General features: G+C 44.3%; 1 protein-coding gene across 2 annotated transcripts in view; it reads left to right on the forward strand.

Annotated features, from left to right (window-relative positions):
• Positions 1-16,149, forward strand: part of crim1 (cysteine rich transmembrane BMP regulator 1 (chordin-like)) — a 243,568-nt gene that overhangs the window by 131,163 nt on the left and 96,256 nt on the right. For both annotated transcript variants that reach the window (XM_048601057.1, XM_048601058.1), the window contains exon 3: positions 15,522-15,764. In XM_048601057.1, the coding sequence (XP_048457014.1) occupies positions 15,522-15,764 (243 nt within the window). The remainder of the gene's footprint in view (positions 1-15,521; positions 15,765-16,149) is intronic.

Raw genomic sequence — 16,149 nt, forward strand, 5'->3', positions numbered from 1 at the left:
GCCCTTCACCCTAACAGGAATGTACTATCTCTGGACTCTTGTTATCTCATTTTTGAAGGCTTCCCATTTTCCAGCCATCCCTTTAACTGCGAACATCCGCCCCCAATCAACTTTTGAAAGTTCTTGCCTAATACCATCAAAATTCTTTATTTCTGTTTAGTTTACTTAAACAAGTTATAATTTTGGTCCTACCGAAGCTTGCCTGGTTGAGTTAGAGAGTAGTTGAACCGAGAGACTAGCAGCGCACAGGCTTAGTTCTGTTCTGTACACAATTGCATGATCTCAGATGAAGTTGAGGTGCTGTTCAGTTTGAGAAGACACTCAGCCTAGATTCTCTCCCTGGAACACAACACAGTGACTCCCTATAGAAATAGCTGGTTTGGACATCAGCTGAGGACAGAACTGACTTCAGCTTCTGCCTCTGTCATGAGTGAGTAGACTGTTAAGGCTTGTGTATGAGTTAGAGCCACCAGAATGCTGCTTAGATAGCCAGGTGATGAAGGCTAGAAATGAAGCCTCATCTTTACACTTATTTATTTCTAGGGACACACATTACTAATGTGCATCTCCAAACTCAACATCTGCTCCTACACATAGGTTACCACCTGCACCTGAATACAGTTTGGCACTGAGTTAGTGTACAGCGAATGACTGAAAGAACTCTTATGGCACAGTGGTAGTGTCCCTACCTCTGAGCCAGTAGGCTTAGGTTCAAGCCCCACCTGCCACAGAGGTATGTCATATCTGAGCAGGTTGATTTAAAAATAACTGCAGCAAATAACTAAAGCAAAAGGGGCTCTTGTGTTGCAGTGACAGTGTGCCTCCCAATTCTTCAAAAGGTCCAGGTTCAAGATGTTGTGGTTATTGTGATTTGTCATAACACAACCAAACAGTTTGGTTTTTTTTTTGAAGAAAGAGCAACTTGCTGGGGAGGGGGGATTAATAGTGAGGGTGAGCACTGGGGAATGACCTTAGGAGATGGATGAGTAGGGGAGATAGAAAATGCAGACATCTTGGAGGTAATATATTTTTATAAGGTCTCTTCACTTATTCCCTAACCAACAAACCTCAAATGAAATAAGAAAACACCAGCGGTAAGATATAGTTGACTGACCTTGTGAAAGCAGAGAAAGTTTCTGAACAAAATGATGACCTAATTTTGACAGCAACATAAATAACAAATGTTTCTGAGGATAAACCATCAGCAGAATTTCAATTGCATTTCCCCACCAGTGAAAGAAGGCAGCCTGAACTGCTAAGAAATTGTATATGAGAAATATAATAGTAATGTTCCTTATCTATGGCTTCAACGTCTTCCCTGTAGTGGGCTAAACTGGAAAAATGTGTGTCGTTCGGATTCAGCCACAGATAATTAATGTGCCTGTCTGTCAGATTTCACCACAATGCAGCGCCCATCATTCTACTCCTGCTGCTCAACATTCTCGAGATTATTGATAAGTTACTTCTTCACTGCCTACCCCTGTCCCTTCCATCCCCAAACCCTCTGTACAGCTTGGCTGCTGAATGGCCTTGTTCTGGGGTTAGGAGCCGGAGCCAGGCTGAGCCTGTTAATTTGCTCAGTGCTTCCTGCTGCTGAGGGGCGATCTGGAAGGTATCAGAGGTAGGTTGGCAGTACGTCCACCTCTTCTTCCCAACAGTGAAAACTACAGCCTGGAAACTGTTTATTGCTGCTTGCCTGCTATACCAGTTTGGAGCTGGTTTGTTCATTAGCAGTGATAATAATAACATTTCCATTGCATACTGCTTTGATGCTATCAAGAATGTGTCAAGTGTATTAGAGATGGTGAATGAGAGCACAGTGACTGTTGATGTGTAGGCCATAACTGTGCCAAGAGGCAAATCTAGCACGTCTATATGGTCAGGGGAGGTAATGGTCTTGTGTTATTCCTAGATTATTAATCCAGTGACCCAGGTAATGTGTTAGGGACCTGGGTCCCAATCCTGCCTTGGTAGATGGTATAATTAAGAATTGGATGATGACCATGAAAACCTTTGCTGATTGTCAGGAAAAGCCATCTGGTTCATTAACATCCTTTAGGGAAATCCTTACCTGGTCTCACCACCATGTGACTCTAGATCCACAGAAATGTGGCTGACTCTCAACTGCCCTATGGGCAATAAATGCTGGCCTAGCCAGCAATGCCCACACCCTGTGATTGAATAAAAAAAATAGAAACAGATGGAGAACACTTCTGAGCAGTGCCATTGTGTCCGTAGTGTTTACCTGTAACCCCTCGATGAAACTGACTGGATGTCAATTTCACATCTATGTATCTGCTACAACAACTAAATCTTGGACCTTCTAGGAGTAGGGAGACATGCTGAAACTGATTGGAGCTCAAGTAGCCTAAGTAAAGACACACCATCTTCTCCTGTGCGTGTGCAAATAGCTGCTTTCACAGCTTTGCTTTGTAAGTACTGTGCTTTTTCCACACTCTGCCAGCCCAGAGATTCTGTTCATCGGCTCAAAGTAGTTTATATTTCATACTGAGCTGCACAGTCACATGAGAACATTCAGTATTCAGTCCTGTCCAAGACAAGGTGGGGTAAACTGGCATACAATAAATAAACGGCATGCACTGGGCTCTTTGGAAATGTTGCTGCATTAAGATGTCAGTGTGTTCCAAACGCACGCCGTTTAAATTATTGCCATTGAGCTCAGAGCTGGATCTCTGTTTCAGGCTGCCTTTCAACCCTGTCTACCCTCCTGGGAGCTGTTCAGTGGAGTGCGCTGCAGTCAGAGGCATGCTTCAGAAATACTGTGTTTTGTAGTTTTCATGTTGTTTGCTAAAGCATGAAGGTTCAGATAGAAGCCAGAGCACATGGATCTAATGGCTCAGGAGTGGTCCTTCACTGAAGTCACACAATGTTGATTCCTAAAAATCTGTGGAATAAGAACCAACAGATCAAAGTCATTGGACTCATCTAGCTCAGAAGCCCCTGTGAGCTGCCACTTCCCCATCTCCATCCATTCAATTGTCATGTTATTAAATGTGCCACAGTTGCCCAAATGAGATCCAAGGATAGTGTTGCAGCTGGCTTTGTAAACCAGCTTGTTTGTGTTTTTTTTTGGAGATACTGCCAAACGCACTACTGAACATTCTGTGCATTACCTGTACCTGAAAAGCAAAAAATTCATTGTTCAGGCCAGTGTACTCCCCTCCGAATAATCGCTTCAATAAATAAGGCAACTGAGATAAACAGTGACAGATATTCTTATTTTTTACAATTCCCTCCTCCAAGCATGGATTAATTATTCATGATAAGGATTTGAGTAAAATAGATTTTTTTTTAACGGGGAAAATGCAATGCATTCACTTTTCATTATGCTGTTAATTATATCAGTTGAAGGAAAGCTTTTCCTATTAACCCTATGCCCAAAAGGGCATAAAGCATATTCATATAATGCTGTACAACCTGCTAGAGTGAGTCAGGACCAACGCAAACCTTGTAATGTGATGCATTGCTAGAAGCAAATTATTTTACCAATCCAATTAACTACCCTTTCGGTCTGATAAAAAAAAATGGGAAAACCAATCACAGAGTCAGTTGACTGATTAAGGATTGAATTTATTTGTTGTTGGACATCGGCTGCTGTTAATTATAAAGGCACTTGCAACACGTTCAGTTTGGAGACCAGTGCTTTCCTAAGCGATATCTGGACGCTGGAGAAGTCAAATGTGAGCCGGGGTAGGAGTGAGCTGCTTAATCAACAAACCCAAGTGTTCTAGAGTTTGACATTGATTTCGGACATTCAACCTACAAAGGTGATTGTAGTGATGGGAAGAATGATGGACTGGCAAATCTGATGCTATTGATGTGAATTTTAGTTTCATTGTCTTCGGTCGAGGTAAAGAGCAGGAAAAGTATAAAGCAAATTGCTGCCTCCCGATCATTCATTTTATGCTATCATACAAAGTCAGGCTCCATTCCATGAATTCTCAGTGCGGCTGTTGAGCCTTGGACATTCAGAAAAGCCACATTGAGACCTGTCGGGTACAATCACTGACCCCTGTTGTGTCAGACCCACCTCACAGAGCTGGTATTCCTCTGTGATCCTTAAAGTTCACAGCTGACTGCTTTATAGGAGAAATGCAGTGGGAGTGAAATAACTCCACAGAGGCAGGGATTCCGTCACCAAGTCACCCTTTATTTACACATGGAGAGTCCTTGACACTGATCCAACTTCCTCAGACTGAGCAGAACCTCTGACACTCCTGTTTATGTCTGTCAGCCAGAGCTCCGTGGTTGGAGCAGGTTAACAGCCCCAATCAGAGGACCACCTGGCTAAGCTCATTCCAGTCACTACACCCCTCCCCCTCTGAGTCTGAGGACATAGGGTGGTTCATTTTTATGTAGCTCCTCCTGGGGCGTTTTAACACCGGTCAGGTTTCTCCAACTCTGCCTCTGGTACGAATGGCTTGTAGCGCACAGTAGCTCGCCTCTTGCACCCAGAGCATCTCAGAAGAAATTCATTCTCCTCTTCAGGTGGCAAAGACATCAAGTGGTGACATCCACCATGTCCATCTCAGATTCCCAGGTATCTTCAATGCCTGACGGAGAGGGAGAATGCATGACTCCTGGAACATTCGGAAATGCTGTTGAGGAGCCGGGCACGTTTTGCTCCCACACCATTTCTGAGTTTGCAGCGTTCATGTGGTCCACGTACTTGTTTGGACTGCTTTTTCTGCCAGCCCATTGGATGATGGATGGTATGGAGCTGTCTTCATATGACGAATACCATTCAACTTTAGGAAATACTCAAATTCCCAGCTGGCAAACGATGGCCTGCCATCTGTGACCAACACTTCCTGGAGTCTGTGTATTGCAGAAGCTGAGCACAGTTTTTCTACAGTCGTCCCTGTGTTTGACGAATGAACTCTATGCACGTCCAATCACTTTGAGTGGGTGTCTACAATGACTAAGAACATTGAGCTAATGAAAGGACCTGCATAGACGATGTGTAACAGTGTCCAGGATTTACCTGACTCCCATGAATGTCGGCCAGCTGCTGGCAGTAATTTTTGTTGGCACTCTGGGCACTGCCCCACCAATGTGGCTATGTCTGCATCCAGTCCTGGCCACCAGATGTAACTTCTCACCAGCATCTTCAGTTTGGACACCATTGGATGACCCTAGTGGAGTTCGGCCAGTATCTAACGGCGAACTTTGCTCGGGACAGTCACTCTCGCTCCCCATAACAATATGCCGTCCTCTACTGTGATCCGCTCCCTTCGGATTCAGAAAGGGTTCAGTTCTGGATGTGACAGCCCTTTGGTTTCCCCCATCACCACCAGCTGTTTCAGTTTTGCCAGGACCGGATCTTTCTGCTTCCAGAGTCTGATATTGTCATTTGCAACTGGAAGTGTTTCCAGAAAATATAAAACCATTACGGACTGTTCCAGTGGTGTTACCACCGGTGGCATATCTGCCAGCGGGAGTTGGATCAATGCATTCGCATTTTCTACTTGGCTTCCCAGACAGTGTTCCGACTTGTAAATATATGCACTTGGTATTAGAGCCCACTGCTGAATTGTCCTCTCTAAGTAGACCTAACAGGGGTTTGTGGTCTGTTATTATGACAAATTTACGTCTGTAAAGGTGTTGGTGGAACTTCCTGACTCCAAGTATGGCCGCCAAGTCTTCCTTCTCTATTTAGGTGTATTTACGCTCTGCATTAACCAAAGTCTAGGATGCATACCCTGTTGGGTGTTTCTCTCCATTGGGTCACCTGTGAGCTAATACTAGCCCAATGCCATACGGGGAGGCATCGCCAGTCAGCACTAGATCATGCTTGGGGTCATAGTGTGCCAACACCTCAGAGATAAATAAATGTTTCTTCACTTCCCTGAAAGGCATGGCTTGGCTATCTAACCATTTCCAGAGCTGAGACCTTTTTTAAGAGTTGATGCAAAGGTGGAGGCCAGGTTATGTATGAACTTTCCGTAATAATTCACCAGCCCAAGGAAAAACCTAAGCTCAGGTACAGACGTGGGAGCTGGGACACTTTTGATTGCCCTCACATTATCTTCAATGGGTGTAACCTGGTCCTGTCAATTCTGTAGCTTGAGTAATCATTTGGGATGCCTGGAACACGCATTTTTCCCTTCTACTGTGAACGCCTGCCTGGGAGAAACATCTAAGGCTTATATCCAAATTCTCTAAGTGCTCCTTTTTGGTCTAGTGGGACTGTTTTGCTGTCTTGAGTCCACATAGAATCATAGAATCCCTACAGTGTGGAAACAGGCCCTTCAGCCCAACAAGTCCACACCGACCCTCAGACATCTCACCCAGACCCATCTCCCCATAATCTACACATCCCTGGACACTACGGGCAATTTAGCATGGCCAATCCATCTAGTCTGTACATCTTTGGTCTGTAGGAGGAAACCGGAGCACCCAAAGGAAACTATACTGGCAGCAACTACAATAGCTTGCCAGCCCAAATCCTAAAGAAAATTTTAACCATTTGGCCAAAGCTTGGCTTTGTTTAGTGGTTTTGCTGTGGGCTGACCTAGAGTCCCTCTGTTCAGGTTATGTTCTGAGTGAGGCTGTGCAATTGCCTTCACTCAAGTGGTGTTCCCCAAACTCAGTCGGACTGGCGAGGGTGTCCACTTCCATCGGAATGGCCTGCAACCCATATGCTCCACTTGCCACATTTTCCAATGATAATGCCAGTTGTAGTCCCTGTTGGAAGTCCAGTAGGGCTTCAGCTAGTAGGGATTTTTGCATGGTTACATCATTAATTCCCCATACTAAATGGTCTCTCAGCACCTCATTAAGGGTTAAGTCACATGCCTCTACCAGTCGTTTTAACCCAGTCAAAAATTCCAGGATGGATTCCCCTGGTTCTCAGATTGCTGACTAAAACTAGTAGCATCTCAGAATAAGAGAAGGATTGGTCTCATAATATTCCTTAACTAAATCCATCAACTCTTGAAAGGTTTTAGTATCGGGTGCCTCAGGGAAAGTTAGGCTCCTAATAACCGAAAAAGCTGTAGGTCGACAAGCTGTCAAGAGGATTACTCATGCCTTTTTATCTGTCCCTATGTCATTTGCCCAAAAAAAAACACATTGTTTCCATATCCTGGGCCAAGTCTTTGATGGCAGGATCGAATCAAGCTTCCCAAATAATGGCATGTTGCCAGAAATGCTTACACGAGCTCAAAGACGACTGTTGCAAGGACCGTGCTTTCTTCTCATTGCCACTGAAATAACTGCAGAAGCCAGTAAGTATCCCATCACCGAGTCACCCTTTATTTACACATGGAGAGTCCTTGGCACTGATCCAGCTCCCTCAGAGTCACCTCTCAGAGTGAGCAGGATGTCTGACAATCCTGTTTATAATCAGCCAGGGCTCCCTGATTGGGCCAGGTTAATATCCCCAATCAGGGAACTCATATTCTATGAGGTCCACCTGGCTGACCTCGTTCCCATCACTACAGGGAGCTAGACGTCTTTAGATGTATCCATTGCCCAGTTCAAATTCAGACTTTATCCTTTTCTAAGTTCTCAGCCAAAGGCAAAGAGAGTTAAGGTCACCAGGATGTTTCTACAGGCGTTTACTGACAATAAATTGCTTAGTGAAAGGAGCAAGCAGAACATCATTAAAGTGGCATTAAGGAGACTGAGGACACACTGATCAGTCTTTTTCTGTCAGGAGAGAATGTTACTCAACTATTTAGGTTGGCATGCCACTGCGCTTCCCATCCCTTAAATGACTGTGTTTAATTAGGTATCCTTGTTTAATATGTGGAGCTAATTTCAAGCCACGGGTTATAATTTAAAAACCCTGAAAACAGACTAATCAATTCCTTTCTTTTATGACAAAACCTTCAACTGAAGCCAATTATCATGCTCTGCTGGCTGGCTTCATTTTCCAATTGCCTGCTTTTTAAAGTAGAAAGTGATTGACAATATACCAAAGGTTAATTGTCCAAAATTTACAGACGAAACCCTCGATCATTTCAAATGCCAGCACTCTGATCAATACAAAAGTGAGAAAAATGGAATGGAAAATTAGATCTTTGTCAGTGGTCCTATTAAAGCTAATTGAAATAAAAAGCCCTCTGAATGTGCCAGACTCAGTGAACCAACTGACGTTCTCCTCAGTGTTGCTGGAAGAGGGCTGCAGTCGTTCTGCCTCTCCCACAAAAAAAGTAAAAGGGAATAATGTTTAAAAATGCCCAGCAGAATGCGGGAGAATGTCGTGGTGGTCACAATTGAGCCTCTTCCCACACACCTGGTCTCATTCACCATTTTTCCAGCCTCAGTTGTACTACTACAAAAAATCCCCGTCAGAACTCTCCCCCTCCCCCCCGCCTCCACCCACAATAGAGGAGGAGGGGTCTTTGCCTCCCACCTCCTCTTGGCAGGTCGAGGAGCTGACATTAGCAAAATCCTGGCAGACTGGCCACCCAGGTTCAATTTTCCAACCCCACACTCCAGAATGGAAAGTTGCCCATCAGCAAGTTGCGGCAGAATTTTGGTGGGAATACTCTGAGCCATTTCAATATAATATTTCAATAAAATATATGGAATTAAGACTCTGATGATGACCGTGAATCCATTGCCGATTGTCAGGAAAAACCTATCTGGTTCACTAATGCCCTTTAGGGAAGGAAACTGCCATCCTGACCTGGTCTGGCCTACATGTGACTCCAGGCCCACAGCAATGTGGTTGATTCTTAACTGCCCTCTGGGCAATTAGGGATGGGCAATATTTGCTGCCTGGCCAGCGACACCCTCATTCCATGAATGAATAAAGGAAAAAAAAACGTGCAGAATGGCAGAGAGCTGGATGTCTCCAACAAGAGAAAAGATAACATGGAGGACCCACACACATGTTTAAAAGGCACGGAAGAAACGGCAGTGAGTGCGGTGGCACAGCAGCTTTATTTATCAGACTAGCAACACAGAGACCTCAACTAATGATCCGGCAATGTAAGTTCAGAACCTTCCTGGCAGCTGAACAAACCTAAATCCAGTTAATTAAATAAATCAGCTAGTAACAGCTCCCGCCACTTGGGTCCTCCTCATCCCCTCTCTGCCCCGATGGGTCCCCAGTGCCACACACACGTGCACACACATACAAACATACACACCGCCCTGCATCTCCCTCTGCTGGAGGTCATCCCCCACCTCCCAGACCCTCTCCCTTAATGTGGCTCCACCATTCCCTCCCCGTCCCCATGGATCATTGTCCCCCATGTCACGAATGGTGCACATCAAGCTACCAGGTTTTATTAAATGCCCATCTAGTAGGAGAGGAGAGTCGTCAGTCGGTGTGACCCTTTTTGTGATTCTAGACCTACAGCAATGTGACTGTGTTTCAGCGGCCCTCTCAAATAGTCTAACAAGCCACTCAGTCATATCAAAGCAGCTGTGATGACGACAGCAGGTCAAGAAAGGAAAATCACTAAGACCTACTGGAGGGCAATTATAGAAGGAGTGTAAATGCCCAGCGACACACAGTCTGTGAATGGATAAACGATTAAGTCTGGCAGGTGGTCATGGTGTTCTTGAAGGCTGACATTACAGGGTGATGCCTTTGTGCTGGGTGTTTAAGCTCTAGCGATCAAGAAGATCCCACAGTTGATTCACTGCTCGTGAATTAACTGAATTAACTGATCTCAGTTGGACCATGGTTGTTCTGATGCATTGGGCCTCATTGCCCCTGGAGTGGGGAAAGCCAGTGAGAATTCCCATTCCTGGTTGCAGGTGGAAACTACACTTGCATGTGGGCACCCCATTCCTCTTCACATTCAGTTGCTGAAGCCAAATATCCTGCTTGGTACTCAGGCAGAGGACAATCAGTCACTGTGCAGTCATACTCCAGAGAGACAAATTTCTGCCATGTTTAATTTTCTTCAAAGGTGACAGGAGAGACATCATTCAGTTACCAAAAAGGCACAGGGGAAGGGAGAAAAAAAAACAGAAATTTGAAAGTCAAATTCTATTCAATGTGGATTTATCATTGTGGCAACATAATCACCAGCATCTGGTACTTCATCTACAAAAGTAATACTTACAAGTTGTGTTTGAATCCACTCTAAGTTGATGGGGAAGATGTGGGCTGGTAAGGTTGGTTTTGTCAATATCTGGGATATGTCCCTGGTAGTAACCAAGGGCACAGAGTAGGCCATTTATGACTGACAGGAAGAGAAATTGCTTCACACAGAGAGTGGTGAATCTGGAATTCTCTGTCATAGAAAGTGGTTGAATGTTTTCAAGAAGGAATTGGCGTGCAGTTCTTGGGGCTAAAGGCATCAAAGGGTATAAGGCAAAAGCGGGAACATTGTACGGAGTTGGATGGTCAGCCGTGATCATATTTAATGGTGGACCAGGCTCAAAAGGCCGAATAGCCTACTCCTATTCCTATTTTCTGTTTCTATGCCTAACTGGGCTGCATTGTTTGGCAAACAAAGAGAAAACAGCAACGGCATTTCATAGTAGTTTTCAAAGTGGCCATGGCAGTAACAAGGTTAAAAATATCACCATAGTCACAAGTTGCTTGGTATTGACTACATCCAGAGCCCTGAGACACTTAGCAGAACCAGACTGAAGTTTTGAGTTGCGGACTGGTCCCTTGGCAATTTGTACATAGGAAGCATTTTGAACCCTGAAAATGGGTTGTGATGGGATCACAGATCTTTAGGCAGAAACCATTAATGATAGGGCCCTCAGATTCTGCAGACAGAGCTGTAACGGCAAGTCCTTAACAGCAATTTCAGTAGCTGTTAAGCCGTGGACTTGTTCTGCCAAAGCTGAGCTAACAAGATTTAGCCTCCTGCAAAATTACCATTTTCCTTTTTACCACTGCCCCATAACAGCCAGCTGCTTGACCCATCTTTTTTATCGCTGCTTTATGCAAAACCATACAGCTCAGGTGGAAACCATTTGGCCCATTGTGCCTATACTAGCACTTTGAATGAACTATTTAAATTTTCTCTTATCCCTGCTCTTTCCCTGTAGCCCTGTAATTTTTGTTGTACTTTTTGAGTACTTATCCAATTCTCTTTTCAGTGTTATTTTCAAACCTGCTTCCACTAAACTTTCAGGCAGAGCATTCCAGAGAATAACAACTTGCTGCATTTAAAAAAAAAAGTTTTTTCCTGATTTCTGCTCTTCCCAATTATCCAAAGTCTGTGGGTACAATTTTACTGCCTCTTTGCACAGCCCGTGGTAATGCTTTCCTCTCACCATCACTTGTTCCCCATCTCTCCTGAAAGTGTGGAAAATCTGTGCTCCGAGTGCCACCAACACTTTCAGTACCCAAGGCCATTCTTCATGGCTGAGCCCTGTCTCGACCTGTCCAAGCACTGTGGAGGGGCCAGGTAGGCAGCCTAATCAGGCCTGATCTTGTCCTCGCCCAACGGCCACTCATGATCTGTGTATCACAGTCCAACAAGCTTGCAGCACTTAGTGATATTGTGGCAACCCTATCACTGCTACATCAGTGATCAGCACATACCAGCAAACAAACCTGCAAATGGGAGGAAACTGCAGCTGGTGCTATTTAAGTTCAATACATAATGCCTGGAATTGAAAGCTAGTCTCAGCAGGGGTGGTGATCGTGAAATCAGCAACAAGTGGAAGGAAATCTGCCACCCTTTGCCAGTCTGGCCCACATGTGACTCCAGATCCACAGTAATTTGCTTTGACTCTTAGCTGCTCTCTGAAATGGCCATGGCAAACTGTCCAGTTCAAGGGCAATTAGGGATGGGCTACCAGTGCTAGCCTTGTCAACAACATCTATGTCCCATGAAAGAATAGGACAAAGCTTCCTATTCTGTTAGCTTCCAGTTGTGAAGTCTGTTTGATCTGTGAATCATTGGAGAGGGCGTGAGGGTTTTTTTTCCAAAGATTAGTATTAAGAGACAAATCCCATTAATCCAGTCCATCCTGTTCCCCTTCCACCCTGTGTAATGTGAGTTTTTCCTGGCTGTGTTCCACACATTCTCTGGAGAGCAGTCAGTGAGAGGCATCAAGGTGTAGATTAGTGGCCTTGACACCGTTGCTGGATCACCACTATGGAATTCATTCTGTTTCATTTTTAAATGAGTGAAATAGTTAAATTCTTGTCTTTTTCTTTTACTGTTTACCATTTTATTGTCATTAGATTTGTACTGTTATTTATTCAACCATTACCATCACTGACTACAGTTATCAAAGTGCATTATCCTTTAACCCTATTGCAAATTTCTCACTAAGACTCTGGTTATTCCGATGCAGATAGCCAGGTAATGATGTACAGAACTGGGGTCAAGTCTTTATACACTTATATGTACAAAAATGTAAATTATTTATTGCGCACTTCCAGCCTGCTTCCATATGTACTTTTTTCTTCTTTAAGTTATCCTGTTATGGCACACCTCCAAAGGTCTTAGGACTAGAACCCAGATTTTTCTGATGTGCCAGATACATCTTTTTCCCCAAAATCAAGGATAGTTGTTATGATCATTGACCCCCAAGGGTTACAGGGAAACAGCAGGAAAGTGGACGTAAGGAATGTTGGATCAGCCATGATCCACTTGAACGGTAGAGCAGGCTCGAAGGGGTGAACAGCCTACTCCTGTTCCCATTTCTTACGGTCATTAATTTCAGATGTATTCCTGCTCCCATATATTTAATCACAGAGTAAGTCCCCATTTAATGTCCACTGCCTGAATATAATTAAAGACCCAATTAAGATATAATTAACCCTGGGTGCTTGTTAATGTCATTTTCAAATTGTACTTTATTTGGCAAGTCCTGGTTGAATTCCAGCTGCTTTGCTTGCATTTTGGTCAGCGAACATCAAACTTCATTTTTGTTGCCTTTCACACAGTCATGCCCCCTAACTCCCTCCCTCCATATGTTTCTCTGCTATGCCCGCCACTCTTCCCTTACACCTTGATATAAATCTATTTTAGCCCTGCAATTGATCATCCCCCTTCTTGCTCTCCCAACATGGCTAAGAAGTCCCTATCAACTCATTTTTCTTTCTCCTCAAGTACAGTTCTGGGCAAGTTCTCCTTTGTTGAGGGGATTCGATCGATATAAATTGCTGCGGTTTTATCATTGTTGAAGCATGAAGGTCTGTGTTCACACAGGAGGCTCAGTGAAACCTAAATAGACCTCAGGCTTGGTTAACATGTGTCAGGATCAGTAAAGTAAAACAGTTGCTCAGAATTAAGCTGTCTTAACTTGCTTGACAAGTGTTTTGTTTATGCTGCAGTTACTAATTATTGCAGGAAGTAGCTGTTGAGTTACTAAGCCACACATTTGGAGAGATGCAGCTGTTATTTATGTTCTTTTCCTTCCAGTTCCTTTCTCTCTGTTTTCATCCATCATTTCTCCTTTTCATGGAATACAGCCTCTTGGCTAGGTGTAGCCTTATGGCGTCTCATTCAGCTGGTGGTTTATTATGCGTGAATCCTGAAACGATTCATCTGGTAGAGTAGGAACAACACCCAAACCTGATGCAGTTTTCACCCAAAGTTCCCACACGTGCATAACTCATCAGAGGTCATCAAAAGCATGAGACAAGTGGTATTTCCCCTCCTTGAGCCCAAATTTGACTGATGGACAACAACCAGAAGAAAATGACATTCCCAACACAAAAGTGCCACAAATGACAGTCCCCAGCAAGAGGGAATCTGATTGTCTCTCTTTGATGTTTAAAATCATTGCCATCCTCCACCTTCTATATCCTCAGGGATTATCACTGACCAGCCATTTAAACAGGCCAGCCATTCTGTGGATAGAGCAGAGGTCCAAAGCTGGGAATTCTGTGGCATGTAACTCCCCCCCCACCCCCCCCCCCCCCTCCGCGCTCCCCCCCCCCCCCCCCCCCCCCCCCAATCTCTCCAATGCTGCCCACCATCTACAAGTGTGATGGAATACTTTCGACGCCAGCTCCACCAGCACTCAACACCATCTAGAAATAAGCAACGCACTTGATTGGCACCCCATCCACCACCTTCAACATTCAGTCCCGCCACCATAAACAGAAGCGTGCACCATTTACAAGGTGCACTGCAGCAACTCAGGAAGGCTCTGTTGACAGCATTTTGCAGGCCCGCAGTGTTAACCACCTAGAAGGACCAGGGCAGCAGGCATATTGCTGCTCTATGAGCAACCTCCTCTCCGAACCACACGTCATGCTGACTTGGAAATATATCACTATTCCTTCATTGTTGCTGGAACAATATCTTGGAAATCCCTTCCTTCCTAACAGTGAGGGTGCATGCAGCAGGTGGAGCGGTCAAAGAAGGTAGTTCAACAACCCCACCCCACCCTTTCACAAGGGCAGTTAGATATTAGCAACACATACTGGTCTCTCCAGCTCAGATTCCCCCTTCCCCAAAAAAAAATATATATAAAGCACTGTAAATCAAACCAGGGGTCATCCTGTCCCAGAGGGTTATCCCCAATACACAGTGTATTTAATACAAAGCCACTGAAGAAGTTCTAGATTTGAATATTATCATTGCATTGTTTCAGTCATTATCTCATTTCAACACCATGTGACTAGTCCCTCTTTCTCTCTTTTTCTCTCTCTCTACTTCATTCTGTTTCCACACTCTCTCTTTCTATTCCAACAATTATGCTCAGACAACCTTTGAATGTCAGAATTTTTTTGAATTAGAAAGAAATGAAATGCAGTAAAGAAAAACTACCAAGAAAAATTCAAGATGTGATCACTGATGTCCCAGACAGTAAGTGTACGAGTGGCCCAGTCAGAATGACAATGAACTGTGCAGGGTAGGTTTCACCCCACTTCACTAGTCAGCTGGCCTCTAGTGAGACAGTATTGCATGGTCTGAGGTTAGCCCCAGTGTAAATAATCCTCCAGGATTCCTGTTTCTGATGACCATAATTCTTACAAGAAGGAGGAATGAAAAGAAGGAGAGAGGAAGAACAGCAGGAGGAAGAAAGAGAGGAGGGAAGGGAGGTATTCGTATAAACAGTTTATGGATAGTAGAGATGAGGTGAGGGGATTGGTGATTGGCAGTGATACCTTCCCCATTCATCCACTGATGAACTGTCAGTTGGCATTGATCACCTGGGTGAGGTTTGTTTTTATTCCTTCAAGGGATGAGGGCATTGCTGGCTAAGGCAGCATTTATTGCCCATTCCTAATTCCCCAGAGGGCTATTAACAGTCAAACACATTGCTCTGGGTCTGGAGGCACATGTAGGCCTGACCAAGTAAGGATGGCAGTTTCCTTCTCTAAAGGAACCAGATGGGTTTTTCTCAACAATTGACAATGGACTTGTGGTCAACATTAGATTCGTAATTCCAGATTAATTCCAGGCACCTGAGGGTGGCAGCTCACTGTGGAGCTGTGAATCTGCCATGGGTCAGGAGGGGAGTGGGGAAGGGTCAGGAAAGCTGACAGCAAAAACCATCCCAATAAATGAGCAGCTGGTAACAAGGTGCCTGTGTTATGCACAGCCTAACAGTCGGCCAGTGTGATTTGTTTCTCTCATGTATCCTCACTCTTCATTTTTCAGAAGAGAAGCCGGATTGCTCCAAAGCCAGGTGTGAGGTCCAGTTCTCTCCCCGTTGCCCAGAAGACTCCATCCTGATTGAAGGCTATGCTCCCCCCGGCGAGTGTTGCCCCCTCCCAAGCCGTTGTGTGTGTAACCCAGCTGGCTGTCTGCGGAAGGTCTGTCAGCCCGGATACCAGAGCATTCTCGTTTCCAAAGCATCGGGAAAACCAGGGGAATGCTGTGACCTGTATGAATGCAAGAAAGGTTTGGGAAAAGAATTATTACTTCAATTTCAATAAGCATTAAGATAAAGACTGGTTGTTTGGTTTTGCAGGAAGAAAACGGAGTCTCTATAAATATTAATAATATTTAAGTACAGGATGTATTAAAAATCTAACAGACTCACTTCATACATCAATTTGTAAATTCATATTGTTCCACTATTATAGACTGCCTCTGTAAACCTGCAATATACCCTTCTACAAGTGATGGCGCTATAGCAACTCAGCATTCGTTGGCACCAATGCTACTTCTTGGCTTCCAAAATTGCTGTGACTTCGATCAAAGTGTTCTGTCAGGATATAAATAGATTGTATATAATATCTATCATATAGATAAATAGACTTTAAAATGGGGACTTAGTTATATC

This window comes from Rhincodon typus, chromosome 9 (assembly GCF_021869965.1).
Source record: "Rhincodon typus isolate 14 chromosome 9, sRhiTyp1.1, whole genome shotgun sequence".
Taxonomy (NCBI): domain Eukaryota; kingdom Metazoa; phylum Chordata; class Chondrichthyes; order Orectolobiformes; family Rhincodontidae; genus Rhincodon; species Rhincodon typus.